This window comes from Kockovaella imperatae (assembly GCF_002102565.1).
Source record: "Kockovaella imperatae strain NRRL Y-17943 chromosome Unknown BD324scaffold_4, whole genome shotgun sequence".
In the NCBI taxonomy this organism is placed as follows: Eukaryota; Fungi; Basidiomycota; class Tremellomycetes; order Tremellales; family Cuniculitremaceae; genus Kockovaella; species Kockovaella imperatae.
In genome coordinates, this window is record NW_019028944.1 from 1225501 (window position 1) to 1242258 (window position 16758).

Here is a 16758-nt window from a genome sequence, read left to right on the forward strand (position 1 = left end):
TTGCTGCGTGCCTGGGAAACCAGAAGAAAAACACGTGGTTCTGGTACAAGAGTCAGCCAAGTCACACACATACTCATATGGTATACACATCCGAGACGAAAAAACTCGATCGACGACGACGACTGGTTCTACTGGTCTATTCACCACAACTACCTCGGACTGTTTGACGAGGAGGACTCAGAGAGCCAGGTTGCTGCAGCTGGAATCCAGCTGAGCAAGAAAAAGGACCATCCTCAGACTGTCAGATAGTCGCGAGGTTCAAACTCCCGACGTCATTCCACATAAAGAGGCCCCTACCCACACTCTCTCTTTTTCTCTCTGCACGTTGTTCACCTCATCCCATCCACCATGTCAACCGCCAAGAAGCTTCAGACAAAGCTCTTTGGAACTCCCAACCCAGCTAAAAAGTCTGCAGGTAATGGAGATAGTGGTGATTCCACTCCTGCAGAGGGTAGATCAATCACCCCGACGCCTGGCTCTGCACCGTCCAACGCGAACGCGAACACGAACGCGAGTGAGGGCTTCAAAATCGATATCCCAAGTCTGAACGGGGAATCAGAAAAGAGGGAGAAGGACAAGTGAGTCTGTTCCATTGTCACGGGCTACTAGAGGAGACAATGAAAAGAGCTCATGTCCCTTCTAGTCTGCCTAAACGGAATGTCCCTCCCGCTCAAGAGAATGGACAATCTTCTCGTGAGCAGCGTTGTGTCAACACGCTGTATGACACTGACGATCCCCTTCAGCTGCTCCTGCCGAAGAGACAGACACCCCCAGAGGCTCTAACAGAGGAGGTGTAGGTCTATTCCGCCAAGCTCTCGCTGAATGCACGTCGCCCAGTTTCTCCGCGATCGAATCCAAGAGGAGTACCAACGCCAGCAAAGGGTCTATCGATCGGTAGAGAACTGGCGGTGAGCTTGGGCCGTGGCTCCCACTCGAGACCGATCCCTGACATGTACCCATCAGTCTCGACCAAGCAGACGCGTATGAAGCTCACTGGAAGCGATGGGGTCCATACGTGTCCGAACGACAATGGGTGAGCAGCGAGAGCTGTGAGGTCGTCTGTCCGGCGCTCACGCAACTTCCCAGGGTACCGTCCGAGAAGACTATTCTGCCAATGGAGATGCCTGGAACTCGTTCCCCTTTGAAATGTCAACTTCGCGAGCCTATCGATGGGGTGAAGATGGTATCGCTGGTATCTCGTGAGCTCCATGACGACCGTCTTGGCACGCAAGACTGATGATCGCGTCTTAGCGACAATCACCAACGTCTGTGTCTGACCCTTGCATTCTGGAATGGAAAAGACAAGATCCTCAAGGAACGGTTGTATGGTCTCAACGGGAGTCAAGGTGGGACACATTCAGCTACATGCCTTTTATACTCACAGATATCAGGAAACCACGGTGAAGATGTCAAGGAAATGTACTGGTACATCGATTCCACACCCACCCACTCGTACATGAAATACCTGTACAAGTACCCTCAAGCCGAGTACCCCTACGATCAGCTCAAAGAGGAGAACCAGAATCGAAGTCGCGAGGTGTCAGAATTCGAACTCATGGACACGGACGTGTTCGATGAGAACCGATACTGGGACATCTTTGTCGAGGTGAGCACACGCACTTCTAGGTTTCGCTGACATTGCCCAGTACGCCAAAGACGATCATAACGTAGATGCCATGTCAATCCGAATTACAGCGTACAATCGTGGACCTGACCCTGCGGACCTTCATATCATTCCTCAAATGTTTTTCCGTAACACCTGGTCCTGGCCAAAGGAAATGCCTACGGGCAAGGACATGCCCAACCTCCGAGAGATCGAACCTGGTGTCATTGAAGCCACACATCCCACGCTTGGAAAGACCAGGCTGTACTGCACTGCCAGTCCTGGACCCGCCGAAGCGGTTGCAGGTGGTCAATCCGAAGGGACAGTCTACGTCGAAGGACCAGAAGTGGTACCTGAGCTATTGTTCACTGAGAACGAGACAAACTACGAGGTGAGCCTTTTCAAGTGAGACTAGACTGACACGTAGCGCCTTTACAATGGAAAGAACCGTACGCCCTACGTCAAAGATGCGTTCCACGACCACATCATCCCATGGCACCGACCCAAGGAGCCCGAGCCCGAGCCCTCCTCGCCCACTGTGGGATTGAAGCAGCGAAGGTCGTCCAAGTCCTCGAGCAAATCTCCTTCCCTTCCGTCCAACTCCAAGATGCAGCCTCCCGAGGGCGAACCCGCGCCGAATGGCGATGACGAATCGAGGAAAGACATCCACGCCAACGGTAACGGCACGCATCACGATGACGAGGGTGAAGATGACGACGAGGAGGAGGAAGAAGAAGGTGCCGAGCACATTGTGCAACCTCCTCCTACGCCTCGAAACCCTCGTGGCGCTAGACAATTCGTCAATCCCGAAAAGACTGGTACGAAGGCTGGAGCACACTACTTGTTCAAAGACGTGCCTGGTCAAGGTGGATGCTGTGTCATCCGACTCAAGATGACCCCATCTACGCCTGAAGAGGACGAGTCGATCGAGTTGGAGGATGAGTTTGACGACAAGATTGACGAGCGACATATGGAAGCGGACGAGTTCTACGCACTGATCCAACGTGGAGGTATCAGTGCAGATCTCAAGGACATCATGAGACAGGCTCTTGCCGGCATGCTATGGTGAGTGTGTCCCTGGAGATCTCGTTTAACATTCCGCCAGGACCAAGCAATATTACCAGTACATTCAGAAAGAGTGGATGGATGGTGACCCTGGTCAGCCTCCCCCTCCTCCTGAGAGGAAATGGGTCAGAAACAGAGAATGGAAGCACATGTACATCAACGACATTCTCTCGATGCCCGACAAATGGGAGTACCCCTGGTTCGCCACTTGGGACACGGCTTTCCACTGCATCCCCCTCGCCATGGTTGATCCCTCCTTCGCGAAGAAACAACTCGACTTGATGACGCGAGAATGGTACATGAAGCCTGATGGTGCCCTGCCAGCATACGAATGGAACTTTTCAGATGTCAACCCACCTGTGCATGCCTGGGCAACGTTCCGAGTCTTCAAAATTGAGCGAAAGATGCTCGGTCGAGCGGATCTGAACTTCCTGGAGAGAGTGTTCCAGAAGCTCCTGTTGAACTTTACCTGGTGAGTCCAATGAAAGGCAGCTTGCACTGATACTTTTCGCAGGTGGGTCAACAGAAAAGACAAGGACGGGAACAATGTATTTGAGGGAGGTTTCCTCGGTCTGGACAACATTGGACCTTTCAACCGATCGGAACCTCTACCAACTGGTGGCACGCTCCGACAAGCCGACGGAACTGCCTGGATGGCGTTCTTCTGTCTCAACATGTGGGTGGCTTGTCTGGTATTGACTGACAGTTGTGTAGGCTGAGTATCGCCCTCGAGCTTGCCAAGCACAACTCGACATACGAAGATATCGCTTCCAAGGTAAGAGCCGAGACACGTGTGCGGTTTCCCCTGACAATGTAGTTCTTTGAACACTTCCTGTTCATCTCCGACGCCATGACGTACCCCGCTGGCAATGACGAGCGATCATCCCTGTGGAATGAGGAAGATGGCTTCTACTACGATGCTATCCAATGGGGCTTTGGCAACTCTCAACAGCTCCCCGTCCGAAGCATGGTCGGCCTTATGCCCTTGTACGCGACGCTCGTTCTTGAGCCTCAAGTCATTGGCAAGTTTAAAGGTTTCAAAAAGAGGATGGACTGGTTCATTGAGAATCGATCGGATATCTCCATGCGAAATATTGCCAACATAAGAGGTGAGTGATTTACCCGAGTCAAGGACTGACCGGTCATAGAGAAGGGTCGAGGGGACCGGAAACTTCTTGCCCTGGCATCCAAGGACCGACTCGTCAGGATTTTACAGCGAATGTTGGACGAAAAGGAGTTCTTGTCAGATTATGGTATCCGATCGTGAGTAGAGGCATCATCACGGTGATCTAATTATATCAGTATGTCCCTCTACCACCACGAGCACCCCTTCTCGATGAACGTGAATGGAGAAGAGTTTGGCGTCGGCTACTGGCCTGGAGACTCAAAGTCTGGCATGGTGAGTCGACTGCAACGCCGCCAAGTCTTTGCTTATTTCGCACAGTTTGGCGGAAACTCCAACTGGCGAGGCCCCATCTGGTTTGCCGTCAACTTCTTGCTTGTCGAGAGGTGGGAGGATATCCCTCTGACGGAGTGAGATGATGCTGACACCAACTCAGTCTTCAGCGATTCCACCAGTACTTTGGAGACGACTGTCAGGTCGAATGTCCCACAGGATCTGGCGAAGTGAGTGACGAACTGGCCAAAGGCGAAGCTGACTCCTGCTAGTACATGAATCTTGCGGGAGTCGCTGAAGAAATCCAACATCGACTCATGCATATCTTCTCAAGAGACGAATACGGTCGACGAGCCGTCAACGGTGGAAATCCCAAGCTTGACCGTGATCCCTTCTTCCGGGACCTCGTCCACTTCTACGAATTCTTCCATGGCAACGATGGAAGAGGTCTCGGAGCGTCTCACCAAACGGGATGGACGGGATTGGTCGCGTACTGTGTCGCCCAAGTCGGAGAGAATGCCCGTCTTCCGAAGACCCCAAGGAGTGAGTCGGAAGTTCTCGCCGGGCGCGCGGGTCCCGATTCTCAGCTGACCCTGCTCTCTTCAGCCCCTCGAAGTATCGCCCGTCATTACTTTGATGAACAGCTCAACACTCCCAGCGAGTTTGCAGAAGATGGATCGCTTTACTCTGCGTACTCGACTCAGTCCGTCTCCACGCAATGGTGAGTTCACTAGTATTGCCCCGCCCGCTCCCTCACTAACCATGATATTTAGGGAACCTGAGCCCGATGAGCTGTAAAGCGGCGTTACTCGCCCCTCGAACATGGGTGTAGCATAGAATGAAATTCAGAGACTATGGAATAGAAAGGGCTTTCAAGTATTACTCACTGCGCACAGACTCATTCTGCTAAAAGAAAAAACCAACTCCCAACCAATCCCCTATAGACTTCCTCGCTCGCTTTTACCTGGTGATCCATATCTGGCGAATATCGCACATGCATTATCGTGACATGTCCATCGCTCGACTCTGAGGGGGATAACGTGCCCGGTGATGCAATGATAAAGTGAGGTCATTCATGAGGTGGATGGATCGGTCTTGAACGCACATGGGATGGTAACAAACGCCGTGAACGAATTAACTTTTCGCCTGATCGCCGAGGGACGTCGTATACTGATCAGGCTACAAGACTGCCCGGAACGTTGCATCATAGGTTTCCTTGTCTGGACTTGAATGCTATTTCAGACAGAATGCGATAGGCCCTTTCTCTGTCCGAGAGCTTAGAAATTGAGCGACGTGAGCCGCAATTATAGGTTGTGTGGCCGTTGCCGCAAAAATGTGGCGTCATGCACACGCAGAGTTGAAAGGTGCAGAAATAGATGAATTCGGGGTTCAGAGACGTCATGGTATCTGTAAGTTGAGTGATGGGCTGGAACATGCTAGTAGTGTTGTCACGTTGTTTACGCCTGCGACGGATTGCCGCGTCGCCAGTGATTCGCAGGCATTCGCGTGGGATGCGTCTCGTGAAGCACTCATCAAATTCTTAAGCAGTGCCACGTTTAAAGGCTGATTAGTCTGTGGTGTTCTCGTTGATCGCACCAACGAGCCTGCCTCTCCATGGAGTTTCTGTGAGAATGCCAACAATCGCGGTCAGACTACCGTTGACCTAATGCATCTGGCCTAGTTGGCACTACGCGCAGCCGCAGCGTTGCGGCTCATCGAAGCGGGCTCGATGCGTGGAGCCCACACACGTTATGCGGGCACTGGGGTGTGTCGTGGACGCAGACGGTGATTGCAACCTCTGGCAAAACTCCCCATCTCTTAGCTCATGTCTCAAAGTGATATTTTTTCCCATTAGCTTCAAAAAACGTATGAATACCTTCGCTCCAACAAGAATGGATGACATGGTGGAGGAGGGGGAGGAAGGGTGGTGGTGGTCGTCGTCGTGGTGGGTGTTGTTGGAAATTCATTATCCCGCCGGGATACAGATGTGATGGTTCTATTCTCTGTCTAGAATGTGGTGGCAGCTGCCGATTGAATCATGTGCTCTCCCCAGCCTGAAGCCACTCCCCCCTTCGGTCCCCACCGACGTCAAGAGAGTTGAGAGAAATCGTCCATCATTTTCATTATGTGTGAGGAGCTTTATTTGACTTTTAGTCTAAAAAATGGGTCAAGCACCTTGCCACTGCCGCAAATAGATACAACTACCAATAGCTCCCGGATGAATCGTAGAGAGGCGGTCAAGTCAAGCCGTGTCGAGGAGGAGGGGGAAACGTCGACGTCGTAATGAGGGAGGGCGGCCACTCCCTTGTGTTCTGTTCTCTTCCGTGATTAAACTGCAATCTATGTATGTAGGGTCTAGTTAATGATCATCCTCAGCTCCCTCCGCTGAAAAGTCCCAAAAAGAGACTAGTGATTATGCGACGGGTATAACGAAATATTTTTTTTTACCTTTTTCCTTTCCCCTCCCCTGTCGCGACGTGAATGATTTCGTACTCTCCGCAAAAAACGTGTTATTCAAAACCCCCGCAAGGTGACGCATTTCAGCTGCTGAAGCCTAAGATCTTTATTGGAGTGTGTGCGTGTATGTGTGTCCACTCCGACCTGATGATCCGCTCGTTTCCAAAGTAGGACACAGACTCCCCACTCCAACACGTTTATCGACGACATGTCATTTTGGGATTTTTCCGGTCCTCCGTGCAATTGCCGCTCAGTGGCGGCTCCAGGCCATTGCCGTGTTCCGGGATCTACGTACATTTCCTGAGACAAAACTTTGTCGCACGAGAGGACCTGGGGGTGATGCAAGCTTTGCCATATCTGTCAAATCATTTCGGGGAACACTCACGCTCCAAGAGAAGAGATGAAGGCAGATCTCGTTCGGCTGGGAAAGTTTGGTCAAGGTGGGAAAAGTGAGCGGGAGCCGCCATCCAATGCAAGCCGATACACCGTTGTCGGTCATCTGTGTCCTTCGGTGGTCTCCGTGAGGTCGGATCCGCCCACGTACATTACTTTGTGCGTTCTCACCCGTCGGAGCCTGGTGATCCTTCCCCCCTCTGGTGGGCTTACATGTGGAGCGGGTTGGAGCTTGTGTCGCACCCGACCGGTCAGTAGGTGCGCACATTCAGAGATGGTGGTCTACGAATAGATACTTCGGAGGCAGACATCAGATCGCTATGGATATCGAGGCCGAGAAACCGAGCGTCTAGACGTCCCCTGGCAAAATATATAAACCTCGTACTTTGAAGCTTTGGTTGCCCATCAGCTCTTCCAAATCGAATCTACTCACAACAACAACAACAACAACTTAAAACAAGTCTCTTCCATCCCAAAGCACCAACCAAACTTGATCAACATGTTCGCCAACATCATCGCCGTCGCTGCCTTTGGAGCTCTCGCTGCCATTGCCTCGCCCACTCCCGAGAAGCGAGGAGAGTACCACACTGTCACCGTGAGTGAAGGACGCTTGCTTTTTCCATTTTGATCATCGATTGACGAGTTCCTCTCAAAGCTCATCAACAACTGTGGTGTCGGAACTGCCGCATTCGAAGTCGCCGGAGGAAAGATGTACTACGGCACCACGACCCTTGATGGACCCGTCGAAGGTGGCCTCGCGTGGATCACTGGAGCCTACGGATGTGGAGATGCCAACGGTCTCAACTGTGGAGATGTCGAGTTCACCCTCGTGAACCCCACTTCTTCCAACGGTTACGCGCAAACCGCCGCCGACTACTCGCTCCAGCAGAACAGTGGTCAGACCCACTCTTAGTGAGCACTCGAATCTTTTGTCGACGCCGTGACGCCGACTGACCCTCATTTCTTCCAGCAAATACCCCATGGACTTTAGGTTCGACGGCTGCAACCCTACTCCTTACACTCCAGGAGAATGCACAGGACCTACCCAATCCGATTGCCCCGGAGCTTTCGTCGGAACCGATGCCACTGACGGTACCGTCTTCCAATGCTCCAACGACAACGTCGGAGTGAGTTGAGACAATCTTGAGTACGAGCCGAGCTGACTGCGACAAAGATCACCATCACCTTCTGTTAGATGGCAAAAGAGACTGAGAGACCTACTTTCCTTTCCCGATATTCTCCTCTTCCGACCACCCACATGTAGCCTTAGATCCGTCAGTAGAGAGAAACGACGCGTGACAGGACCGAAACTTTGAAAATCCCTAAACGATCAGAAGTACAGTAGAAGAGAATATGCAACAGTGTCCTTGTCACAATGCCTCTTTCCGCCACAAAGCCACATTGGAACCCCCGCGACTGTCCCACGGGGCTCACTCGCTTAATAATTTTACTTCCGTTTTTGTTGCCCAGCCAAGCCCGAAATCGGCCCTAGGCCCAGCCCCTCGCTCTCTCTGGGATCTGTCGCGTTTGCTCAAAGTCCATCCATCCCCCTCATCCAGCTCTTCGCCTCCACTCACCAAAGTCTGCTGCAGCACAACGAACATTGACCGTCGTTGCAAAGGAACCCTTCCAGATTCATCAATCGCTCGAGGCGTCACCACCGTGCTCTCTCGCTTCCACTCCGCAGTCATCTCTTGCATCATCCGTCGTCGTCCCCTCTCGGCGATCTGCGAAAAGTGACCCCGGACCTCGCCTCGACGAGCATTGATTGTTCTTGGGCATCCTTCTCGCTTGGTCGAGTCATATAGCTTCGGGCTCACGTCAGCCAAGCGAAAGGACGACTTTCACAACCAACCCGAGCTGCTCGCTTACGACTGAAGGTTTTTCATTCCCGAAGAACGCAAAAGCAACAATCGAAGAAGACTCGAACGAGAGAAGACTCCAGGTTCATCTCCAGTGTGCCTCACGCATCTCGCTTCTCAGACAGTATTCTCCCCATCCACACACGAGGCTACACGACCAAGGCTGGGTAGCATCGCCAGCACCTTTCCTCTGCGCTGTATAAAACCTCAACAACTTTCTCTCGCCACTTGTCGATTCCTTCTTCAACCCTACGTCTGTACCATGATGAAGGCAACACTCCCCCTCATCCCGCGCATGACGCAGAGTATTAAAGCGCTCCCTACGTTCATGCTACCGCGGTACACCCGAGATGATCTGAACGGGGTGAGTGGCAGCTGCAGTCCGTCCTTGATGCATCGCAAAGACACTTTCCTGACGTGACAATCAGAACCACATCCAAAGTTTACCTTCCTCAGCATCATCTTTCAACAACCCCCACTATACATTCAACACCAGCTACTCTCACCCTCAACTTGCTCACGCGATCATCCCGAATACCAGCCCCCGGCTCTCGCCCTCTTACTCTTCGTCTGATCACTTCCCCTCGTCGCCCATCCGATCTTCTGTACCTCCACCCACAATCCAATGGTGCGACTACCTCAGCATGGTCTGACGAAAGGCAGACACGGAAGCACTCGGCCATCTCCAGGGAGCCTCGTGACGAAGTGACGAAAGAAGGAGATGACGAATGATGATTATGACCCGGAAAAAAAGACACCTTACCATGTGAGATATTTCTTGAGCTCTGTATGTAGTACTGCATGATGTGTCATACATGTTGATGTCGTTATTTTGTACACATGAAGAAAGGGATGTATGTTCATAACTAGTCGTGCCGTGTCCTGCTCCGATTCGATCGAATAATGATCCGCCAATGAGCCCCTAGTAATCATCCTCGTCCGCCTCGTAATCATCATACATCCCTCTTCCGCCTTCTCCTGTCCCACCTGCTCCTTCCATCTCTCGCTTCCAAGTCCCGATCTGAGGTAAAGTCTTCGAAGCATCCCCTGGCGCCGGAACACTCCCTGAGCCCGAAGCTCCACCTCTGCCATACTCATCTTCGTCCCCTTCTTCCTTCACTGCCTTTCTCTTTCCCGGTCTAGAGGCTCGACGTTGTCGCTGAGCTCCGCCTTCGCCATTGTGGCCCCCTCCCGCTTGGACTGGATCCGCAATGTTTTGGACCAACGGTAAGAGGAAATCAAAGTTTGGCTGAGATGTCACGGTCGATTTGAGATGATGAGGTGTGATCTTCCTGGAGCCGCGAGCCTCTGCATCTTTCGATAACTCATCGATAAACGATTGGAGGAAGCATTCAAGGGATTTGGCTGGCGACACAAGAGAGGGGGTGAGAATGTTTGTGATTAGATACGTCACTCATACGGGACGTCAATTTCAGCTTACAGATCATGACGGGTGTTGCTGATGCGAGCTTGCCCACTTCTTCATCCATCTGCATGATCTTCTTTATCCTGGCCTGAAAGTAGCAAATCATGAAGGGTTATGCTCTTGGAAGCAGGTGAAGGAGCAACGTACCACTGGGAACTGCGACCGATATCAGCTGTCATCACCGTCCCAGCGAATAGTATCAGCTCACCCTACTCGACTTGGACTTTGACTTCTTGCTTGAAGCAGCCGCTGGCATCTTGAGGCGAATACAGGGGAGGGAAGGTCAAATATGAACTGTATTCTAAGCGTGGACCAAGCGCGCATGGTAGAGATGACGTGGTATTATTTCCCCAATCTCACGTGAGACTCGGCGCTGCCCGAAATATTTTAGCCGCTTCTAACCCTAAATTACCCACCCCCTAATCGGATAATTATTATGCGGGCGCCGCGCAGCAACCGTTTATAAGCGACAGTACCAAGGTTTGGGTCCATACAAGGTGCGACATCAGCAAAAAGACACACAGAGCTTACGAACCCAAGGACAGCCGTAGCTGACGTTCCGGTAGTAGGCGGACACTGACATACACTTAACGGACCCCCCGGGCTTTCCTCCGAGCAATCATATCCTGGCGCTATCTTGAGGATGCATATATACGATGCTGTCATCTTCCTCCTGTCTTCATTCGACCCCATCCCGACAATCAAGATGAAGTTGTCACTGGTTCCTGGATTATTGGCGCTCAATACAATAGCAGGGGCCTCTTCCAGTCTCACTCCTCGATGGCCTAGACCTGTCCTAGAGCTACCTTATGCGACATATGAAGGGTATTACAACGAGTCTTCCGGACTCGATGTCTACCTAGGCGTGAGGTACGCCCAATCGACCGCTGGAGAGAATCGATTCAGAGCCGCTCAGCCGCCTCTGAACCAGAGCGGTAATGGAACGATCGACGCTACAACCTTTGCGCCTCAGTGTGTCCAATCTTCCCAAGGTGTAAGTGGCCTCAAGGGAAAGACACAAGTCAATGGTTGACATGAGTGTGGCAGGACAATGAAAAGACGTACAATCCGCTTCAGACAAGCGATTCGGAAGATTGCTTGTTCCTGAACATTTATGCGCCATACCAAGCCAAAGATCTACCTGTCTTCGTCTGGATCCACGGTGGAGGATGGGATTGTGAGGTTTCGGGCTCTGCCGGGCCTCTTCTTCGCTGACCGCTCGCTGTATAGTCAACTCGGCCAGAGAGTTTGATCCTACACCGATGATCCTATATTCCAATTCTTCGTTCATCGGAGTCATCATTCAGTACCGTCTCGGTGCCTTTGGAGGTCTAGCTTCGTCAAAGATGGGAGTTGGAAATTCCAACTTTCAAGTGACGGACGCCAACTTTGCCCTGGAATGGGTTCAAAAATATGCCGAGAGCTTTGGTGGAGATCCATCGCGAGTGACTATCGGAGGAGAGAGTGCGGGTAAGTCATGAAGAGATAATCATGTCTGAGAACGTTCCTGACTGCATGCATAGGCGGCGGAACCATCCTCCAGCTCTACGGTGCATACGGTGACTCCGGAGCGGCTCCACCTTGGAAGAATGCTTTCGTCGCTTCTCCCTACATGGTCACCATGGGTGGATGTGATGATCCTCGATTTCACGGCCAAGAGTATACAGATTTTGCAAATGCTCTGAATTGCACCAATGGAGATATTGAATGTCTTCGAGGACTGCCCACTCAGCCGGTTAGGATCGCCAGTTCCGAGGTGAGTGATGCGAGCGGAGGGCGAACCGCCTCTCGATGTATCGTGCATCGTACTGACTCTCGATCGCTCAGTTTGGCACTCGAAAATACACTGGAGCATCTACGTCATACTGCCCCTGTGTTGAAGGACCCGGAGGCTTCTTGACTGAGAACGCAGCGACAAGGCTGTTAAACGGTCCGATCCCCAACGTCAGTGTCAAGCTGTTTTCCGCAAAGTGTTATCTCTCCATTGACGCAGATCTTAGACCACCCTGATCGCTGGCAACAATTACAATGACGGACCTTCCTTTGTCAGCACGGCTCTGAACCCGTCCAATAACTCGGCGACGTTCCAAGCCGATGCAGACTACTTGTTGTCCGGATGGTTGACCTACAACTTTATGGTGACTCATCAGGATGTCATCACTACCATGCTGGAACTGTACCCTTTGAACGACTTTGCAGATAATAGGGAACGAGCCGGACAAGTGTATGGGGATATAGTCTTTGCTTGGTAGGTCGAGCACAGCCTTCCGTCATCTGTCTCTGTGAACCCAGCTGACTTTCCCAGCCCAATCAACTGGGCCTTGAATAAGACTGGAAGTACGGGCTACCGATACCTCTACTCTGTCCTGCCCGCAACCCACGCTCAGGGTAAGGCTTTCGTCTCGCTCCTCCTCGAGAAAGTGGCTGAATTTCGGAATGACAGACAACGCCGAAGAGTTCCCTTACTTTTGTGAGTGATTCGGTCTCGAAAGGGAAAGAGCCCACACTGACATGTTCAACAGATGGAGGCCGAGCGCCATCCTCTCCATCCTTCTACGCTTCATTCATCGGACCCCTCGTTTCCCTCATCACGACCGATGATCCCAACTCTGGATCACCCGATATCGAGTGGCCGACCTGGTCCGACGATCAACAATTCAAAGTCTTGAACTTGTCTCTGTCAAACAACAATATCAGCGATTCTTATATTTCCAACTCCTTGCCTCAGGTCGGGACGGAAGAACGATGCGCATTCTGGGGAGCAGTAAGGGAAGCCGGAAATTGGTGAAAAGGCTGAAGGGTTTTGTGCCTCACAATCCTCCAAACGCAGGCAAGCGCTAAATGTAAATATATGGAGACCTGACATTCCTGTCCATAATGCAAGTGCTCTCGACAGTAAATGATTGCAACTGGTCGTGACATGTCCGAGAGATGAGCCTGTGGCTATGGTTCATGCGAATGGTGTTACAAGGTCAAAAAAAGTTACACGATTGTATACTCTACACGTCGGCCGACTTGTGCTTCGTCCGTGACTCGCTTACTCTCCCAAGCCCCACTGCCTGACAGTCTCTCGGACGTTACCTAGCCACTCTACATTCTTCCCAATACCAACAATGGTCGGTGCACCAGTCCCCAAGCCAAGATTCATCTTGGCGTTTCGTTCTTTCGGCCGGAACATGTCTGTAGCTACACGATATAGATCCTGATTGAAGGTGTCAGTCGGTCATATTTTGCATCCTGTAGTGTCCAACACTCACGTCAATGGTGACTCTGTCGATATGAGCCAACATATCCGGTAATGGCTCCTTCTTCCCTTGTGTCAGGATTTGCTTTCCGAGATCTAGGCCACCATATCAGCTATTGCCCGCCTGACGCCTTGTCCATCTCGACTCACCCTCTGCGGACAGAATCCTGCCCTCTACTGCTCTCGCCAATGTCGACTTGAGCATCATTTTCGCCCGACTAAATTGTTCCTTTGTGATGTCCTTTTTCGTCTTGCCAGTGACTTTTTCCAACTCTCTACAGATGAGATCCGCAGCTTGTGGCGCCATATGAGGTTTCAGTGTAATCTTGATACCTGCTAATCCGGTATCGGTAAAGATCTCATGGATGTATTCGCAGTGATCCACCGCGTGGTACCGTTGGAGAATATTCTCGTTCAATCGACAGAACATGCCTTTTCCAGGTCCTCCGGGGGAAAAGGCGGAACCTCGGAGTAACAATTGTTGTAGCAGAGCCGCAGCGTACTGACAACAGACCATCAGCAAGGAGCCTAACCACTAAGATGGATCCCTCCTCACCACATCGGGATGATTAAAGTTCTGGGCCTCGAAGCAAATGGCAAGGTGGGTCCATTCTTCCGTCGGGATCTCCTTGTACAATTCGCCTCCGACGTACTTCGCCTTTTCATGGACCAGCGCTTCGTAGTCTGAGTCAAGTGACAGATCGGAAACGTTGGAGACTGTCGCGTAGCTCTTGCCGAGAGCTGACGCGGAAGCTGGTCTAGAAGCAGCATGGGTGAATGTCGAACTGGAAGAAGCCGACGTGTCAAAATTCTCCTTGACCAATTCGACGAGTTGATCGTGATCTACCCCAAGACCCGTAATGACCATCCGTTCAGGTCTTATCCAGTCTTTCATATATCCTCTGAGCTCCCTTTCGCCTATCCGACTCTCCGACTCTGGACTTAAAAGACTCGGTCGGCCGACAGTCTTGCCATCGTACGCCGTCTCGAGGATATAGTTGCCCAGTGCTAATCGAGGTTGTTCTTCCAACAATTGGTGCTCGTATAGTGCTGCCGATTTCGCGTCTGCAATTTCGTGTGGTAGAAAGAGGGGCGAACGAATATTGGATCCTAGGAGCGAGACGGCAAGAGGAAGCTCTTTCAGAAATGTCGAAGCGCCGTACAGGACTGTATCTCGGCCAGACAATGCGATCATTCCATTTCCGAGCTGTTGAGATGCCAGCTCCATGGTCTCTGCGCTGTATTTCGAATTACTCTGAGCCTTTCATCAGCGTCTGCCTTGACGTGCTTGAGGCCCGACTTGAGCTCACGTTCCATGCCAGACGCTCGAGCAGATGAGTCACACCTGAATTTCTCTCCGTTTCGTACCGTGTACCGGCATCTATGACAGCAGCGACAAAGCATCCAGGCGTATCTAATGGCTCTGTCGCGACTCGAAGCTTGTTTGGAAACTCGGTGATTGTCGGAGTAGGTAAAGGAGGCTTCTTCTTGACGAGGGACGGTCGGTGAATGGAAGAGTTGGCTCGGACAATGAGAGAGGGACTAGAGGTTGAAGGTCGGATCAAAGTTGATGACCGCAATGCGGTGGATTTTGGGAGTCTCATGTTGGCTCAACGGATCCCGGGCGAGCCGTCCTGACACTCGTCTCGGGTGAGAGGTTGTAATTGTCTAGCCTTGGCAAGATGGAAGACCTGAGGCCACGGCAAGATTTCAAGACGGCATACAGGGGGGGGGGGGGGGGGGGGAAACATTACATAAGCGGGAGATTGTTGGACGGTTTCTGAAATTTCCAACGTGTTCAATGGTCAGGAGAGCAGCATATGGACAGCGACCATGAGAGGGCAAGCTCTGGCGAGGTCACTGAAAGGCTCAAATGGCAGCCTGAGAGCTCCTGTCAAGTCGTCGGTGGCCGGAAAATCCAGCAAGAGACAGCACACTTTCGACTGTCACTCATGTTTTTGGAGCGCATGTGGATGGACAACATCTGGAATGTCAACCAGGGCGTATAGTACAAAATATGATGGTGATGCTCTTCTCGCATCCGTCTCGGCTTTCACGCCGAGCCCCGATCCGTCTTCTTCACCTTCCACAGCCTCTTCATCCTCCACGTCCAAAGGTAAAGGTAACCCGCCGGAAATCAAAGAGTTGTCCCGACCGCTGGGATCCCTCGAAAGGCCAGTAGCGAGTTCGAAGACGTATCAAAAGGTAGATAACAGTATGGATAGAAAGAAAGAACAGAGGGCGTATCTGTATGTCGTACTCAGCCGCTGTGAGGGCATTTTGACTGACAGTTGGCTGCTGTAGGCTCGGAGAAGTGAGCAAGGGATACTTTCACGACTTTAATCGCGCCTCGAAAGCGAATAGTGCAAAGGGCTGGATGGCGCCGAAAGTACTGATACGAGAGGATGTGAGTGCAGACAGTGCTGGTAGGGTCACTCATCGTTGACGGTGGCAGAGCGCTCTCTACCTACCAAATATAGCTGGACACAATATTCTCGGCCAATCGATCAACACGACTGAACTATGTGAGGGCAAGGTCACGCTCGTTGCTTTTGTCAGTACAAAGGTCGCTGAGGTGGGGTTTTTGAATGATCGCGGGAAGCTAGAGGCAGCATGTTGATGAATCGCTCCAGGAGCAAGTGAAACGATTTGTGGAACCTGTATTACAGGACCAAACGGGGAAAAAGGGATTCAACTATGTCGAGGTGAGCCACTACGACTTTCAACGCCAGTAGTCTCTGACAGTGTCACAGATCAATCATCAAGAGAATCAACTCAAAGGCATACTTGTCGGCTTGTTCTCTTCGACTCTGAAAAGCCAAGTTCCAGAAGACAGATGGTCATCGTATATGCTATCAAGGGGCGAGTGGAGTCCGCTGGATGTGAGTATTAGTCCGTCTGTCCGTGCATCTGGCACTCATATGGCCGGCCCCTTGACAGATCAGTATGCCCCTGGGGTACAGTAACAAGATTGTTGGCTATGTCTACCTTGTCGACCCAAATTGCAAGATTCGTTGGGCAGCTTGCAGTGCCGCTACGCCAGAAGAGATCCATTCTCTGAGGACAGCCACGGAAGTCTTGATGAAGCGAGTAGGGGAGGGCAAGAGCAGACGATGATCTCGACGCGCACTTGCATGTATCTTCATGGCGGGTCTTAATCAAAACGGGCTAGACAGGCGGATGCGGGACCAGATGATCGCCGCCACCGTCCGAATTTCTAAAACCTGAACATGGGATTTTTGCTATCCCTCGTTCATTCATCCACCCCATCATCCTCGATTCAGTGTCTGAATTATCAGTGTAGTATAGACC

At 51.7% G+C, this 16758-nt stretch overlaps 6 protein-coding genes across 6 annotated transcripts; 4 read left to right on the forward strand and 2 right to left on the reverse strand.

The window, feature by feature from the left end:
* Positions 1-348: 348 nt before the first annotated feature.
* Positions 349-4862, forward strand: BD324DRAFT_608054 (putative cytoplasm protein; the record flags this gene model as incomplete). Its single annotated transcript, XM_022014097.1, has 21 exons — positions 349-578; positions 644-693; positions 744-793; positions 838-908; positions 964-1033; positions 1087-1199; positions 1252-1346; positions 1392-1606; positions 1647-1994; positions 2031-2668; positions 2709-3140; positions 3183-3344; positions 3383-3443; positions 3486-3777; positions 3817-3931; positions 3971-4067; positions 4113-4177; positions 4228-4294; positions 4337-4607; positions 4671-4785; positions 4838-4862. 21 exons carry the CDS (start codon positions 349-351, stop codon positions 4860-4862), a joined length of 3582 nt encoding a protein of 1193 aa, XP_021872575.1.
* Positions 4863-7413: 2551 nt separating this feature from the next.
* On the forward strand, positions 7414-8109 carry BD324DRAFT_650003 (hypothetical protein; the record flags this gene model as incomplete). The annotated part of the gene is made up of 4 exons (XM_022018075.1): positions 7414-7509; positions 7570-7826; positions 7885-8041; positions 8089-8109. 4 exons carry the CDS (start codon positions 7414-7416, stop codon positions 8107-8109), a joined length of 531 nt encoding a protein of 176 aa, XP_021872576.1.
* A 1463-nt stretch (positions 8110-9572) lies between these two features.
* BD324DRAFT_621820 (histone-fold-containing protein) lies at positions 9573-10704 on the reverse strand. The gene is made up of 5 exons (XM_022015412.1): positions 10619-10704; positions 10411-10575; positions 10350-10358; positions 10218-10290; positions 9573-10141 (listed from the first exon to the last, which is right to left on the reverse strand). The coding sequence occupies exons 2-5, from the start codon at positions 10456-10458 to the stop codon at positions 9699-9701; spliced, it is 573 nt and encodes a 190-aa protein (XP_021872577.1). The 5' UTR covers positions 10459-10575; positions 10619-10704; the 3' UTR covers positions 9573-9698.
* Positions 10705-10908: 204 nt separating this feature from the next.
* Positions 10909-12990, forward strand: BD324DRAFT_650005 (Alpha/Beta hydrolase protein; the record flags this gene model as incomplete). The annotated part of the gene is made up of 9 exons (XM_022018076.1): positions 10909-11196; positions 11250-11379; positions 11433-11672; positions 11726-11958; positions 12030-12146; positions 12203-12450; positions 12508-12590; positions 12646-12672; positions 12725-12990. The coding sequence occupies 9 exons, from the start codon at positions 10909-10911 to the stop codon at positions 12988-12990; spliced, it is 1632 nt and encodes a 543-aa protein (XP_021872578.1).
* Positions 12991-13239: 249 nt separating this feature from the next.
* On the reverse strand, positions 13240-15050 carry BD324DRAFT_608058 (putative Mtochondrial processing peptidase; the record flags this gene model as incomplete). Its single annotated transcript, XM_022014098.1, has 5 exons — positions 13240-13404; positions 13460-13542; positions 13597-13948; positions 14003-14701; positions 14757-15050. 5 exons carry the CDS (start codon positions 15048-15050, stop codon positions 13240-13242), a joined length of 1593 nt encoding a protein of 530 aa, XP_021872579.1.
* Positions 15051-15247: 197 nt separating this feature from the next.
* On the forward strand, positions 15248-16696 carry BD324DRAFT_621832 (ATP10 protein-domain-containing protein). The gene is made up of 6 exons (XM_022015413.1): positions 15248-15695; positions 15751-15853; positions 15902-16021; positions 16080-16151; positions 16200-16328; positions 16387-16696. The coding sequence occupies exons 1-6, from the start codon at positions 15280-15282 to the stop codon at positions 16561-16563; spliced, it is 1017 nt and encodes a 338-aa protein (XP_021872580.1). The 5' UTR covers positions 15248-15279; the 3' UTR covers positions 16564-16696.
* Positions 16697-16758: the final 62 nt, after the last annotated feature.

Coding starts and splice junctions, on each gene's coding strand:
- BD324DRAFT_621832 (XM_022015413.1), top strand. CDS start 15,280: ATGAGAGGGCAAGCTCTGGCGAGGTCACTGAAAGGCTCAAATGGCAGC. Junction 16,022..16,079: donor TCAGTACAAAGGTCGCTGAG/GTGGGGTTTTTG, acceptor GAATCGCTCCAG/GAGCAAGTGAAACGATTTGT. Junction 16,152..16,199: donor AGGGATTCAACTATGTCGAG/GTGAGCCACTAC, acceptor ACAGTGTCACAG/ATCAATCATCAAGAGAATCA.
- BD324DRAFT_621820 (XM_022015412.1), bottom strand. CDS start 10,458: ATGCCAGCGGCTGCTTCAAGCAAGAAGTCAAAGTCCAAGTCGAGTAGG. Junction 10,142..10,217: donor AGCAACACCCGTCATGATCT/GTAAGCTGAAAT, acceptor TTGTGTCGCCAG/CCAAATCCCTTGAATGCTTC.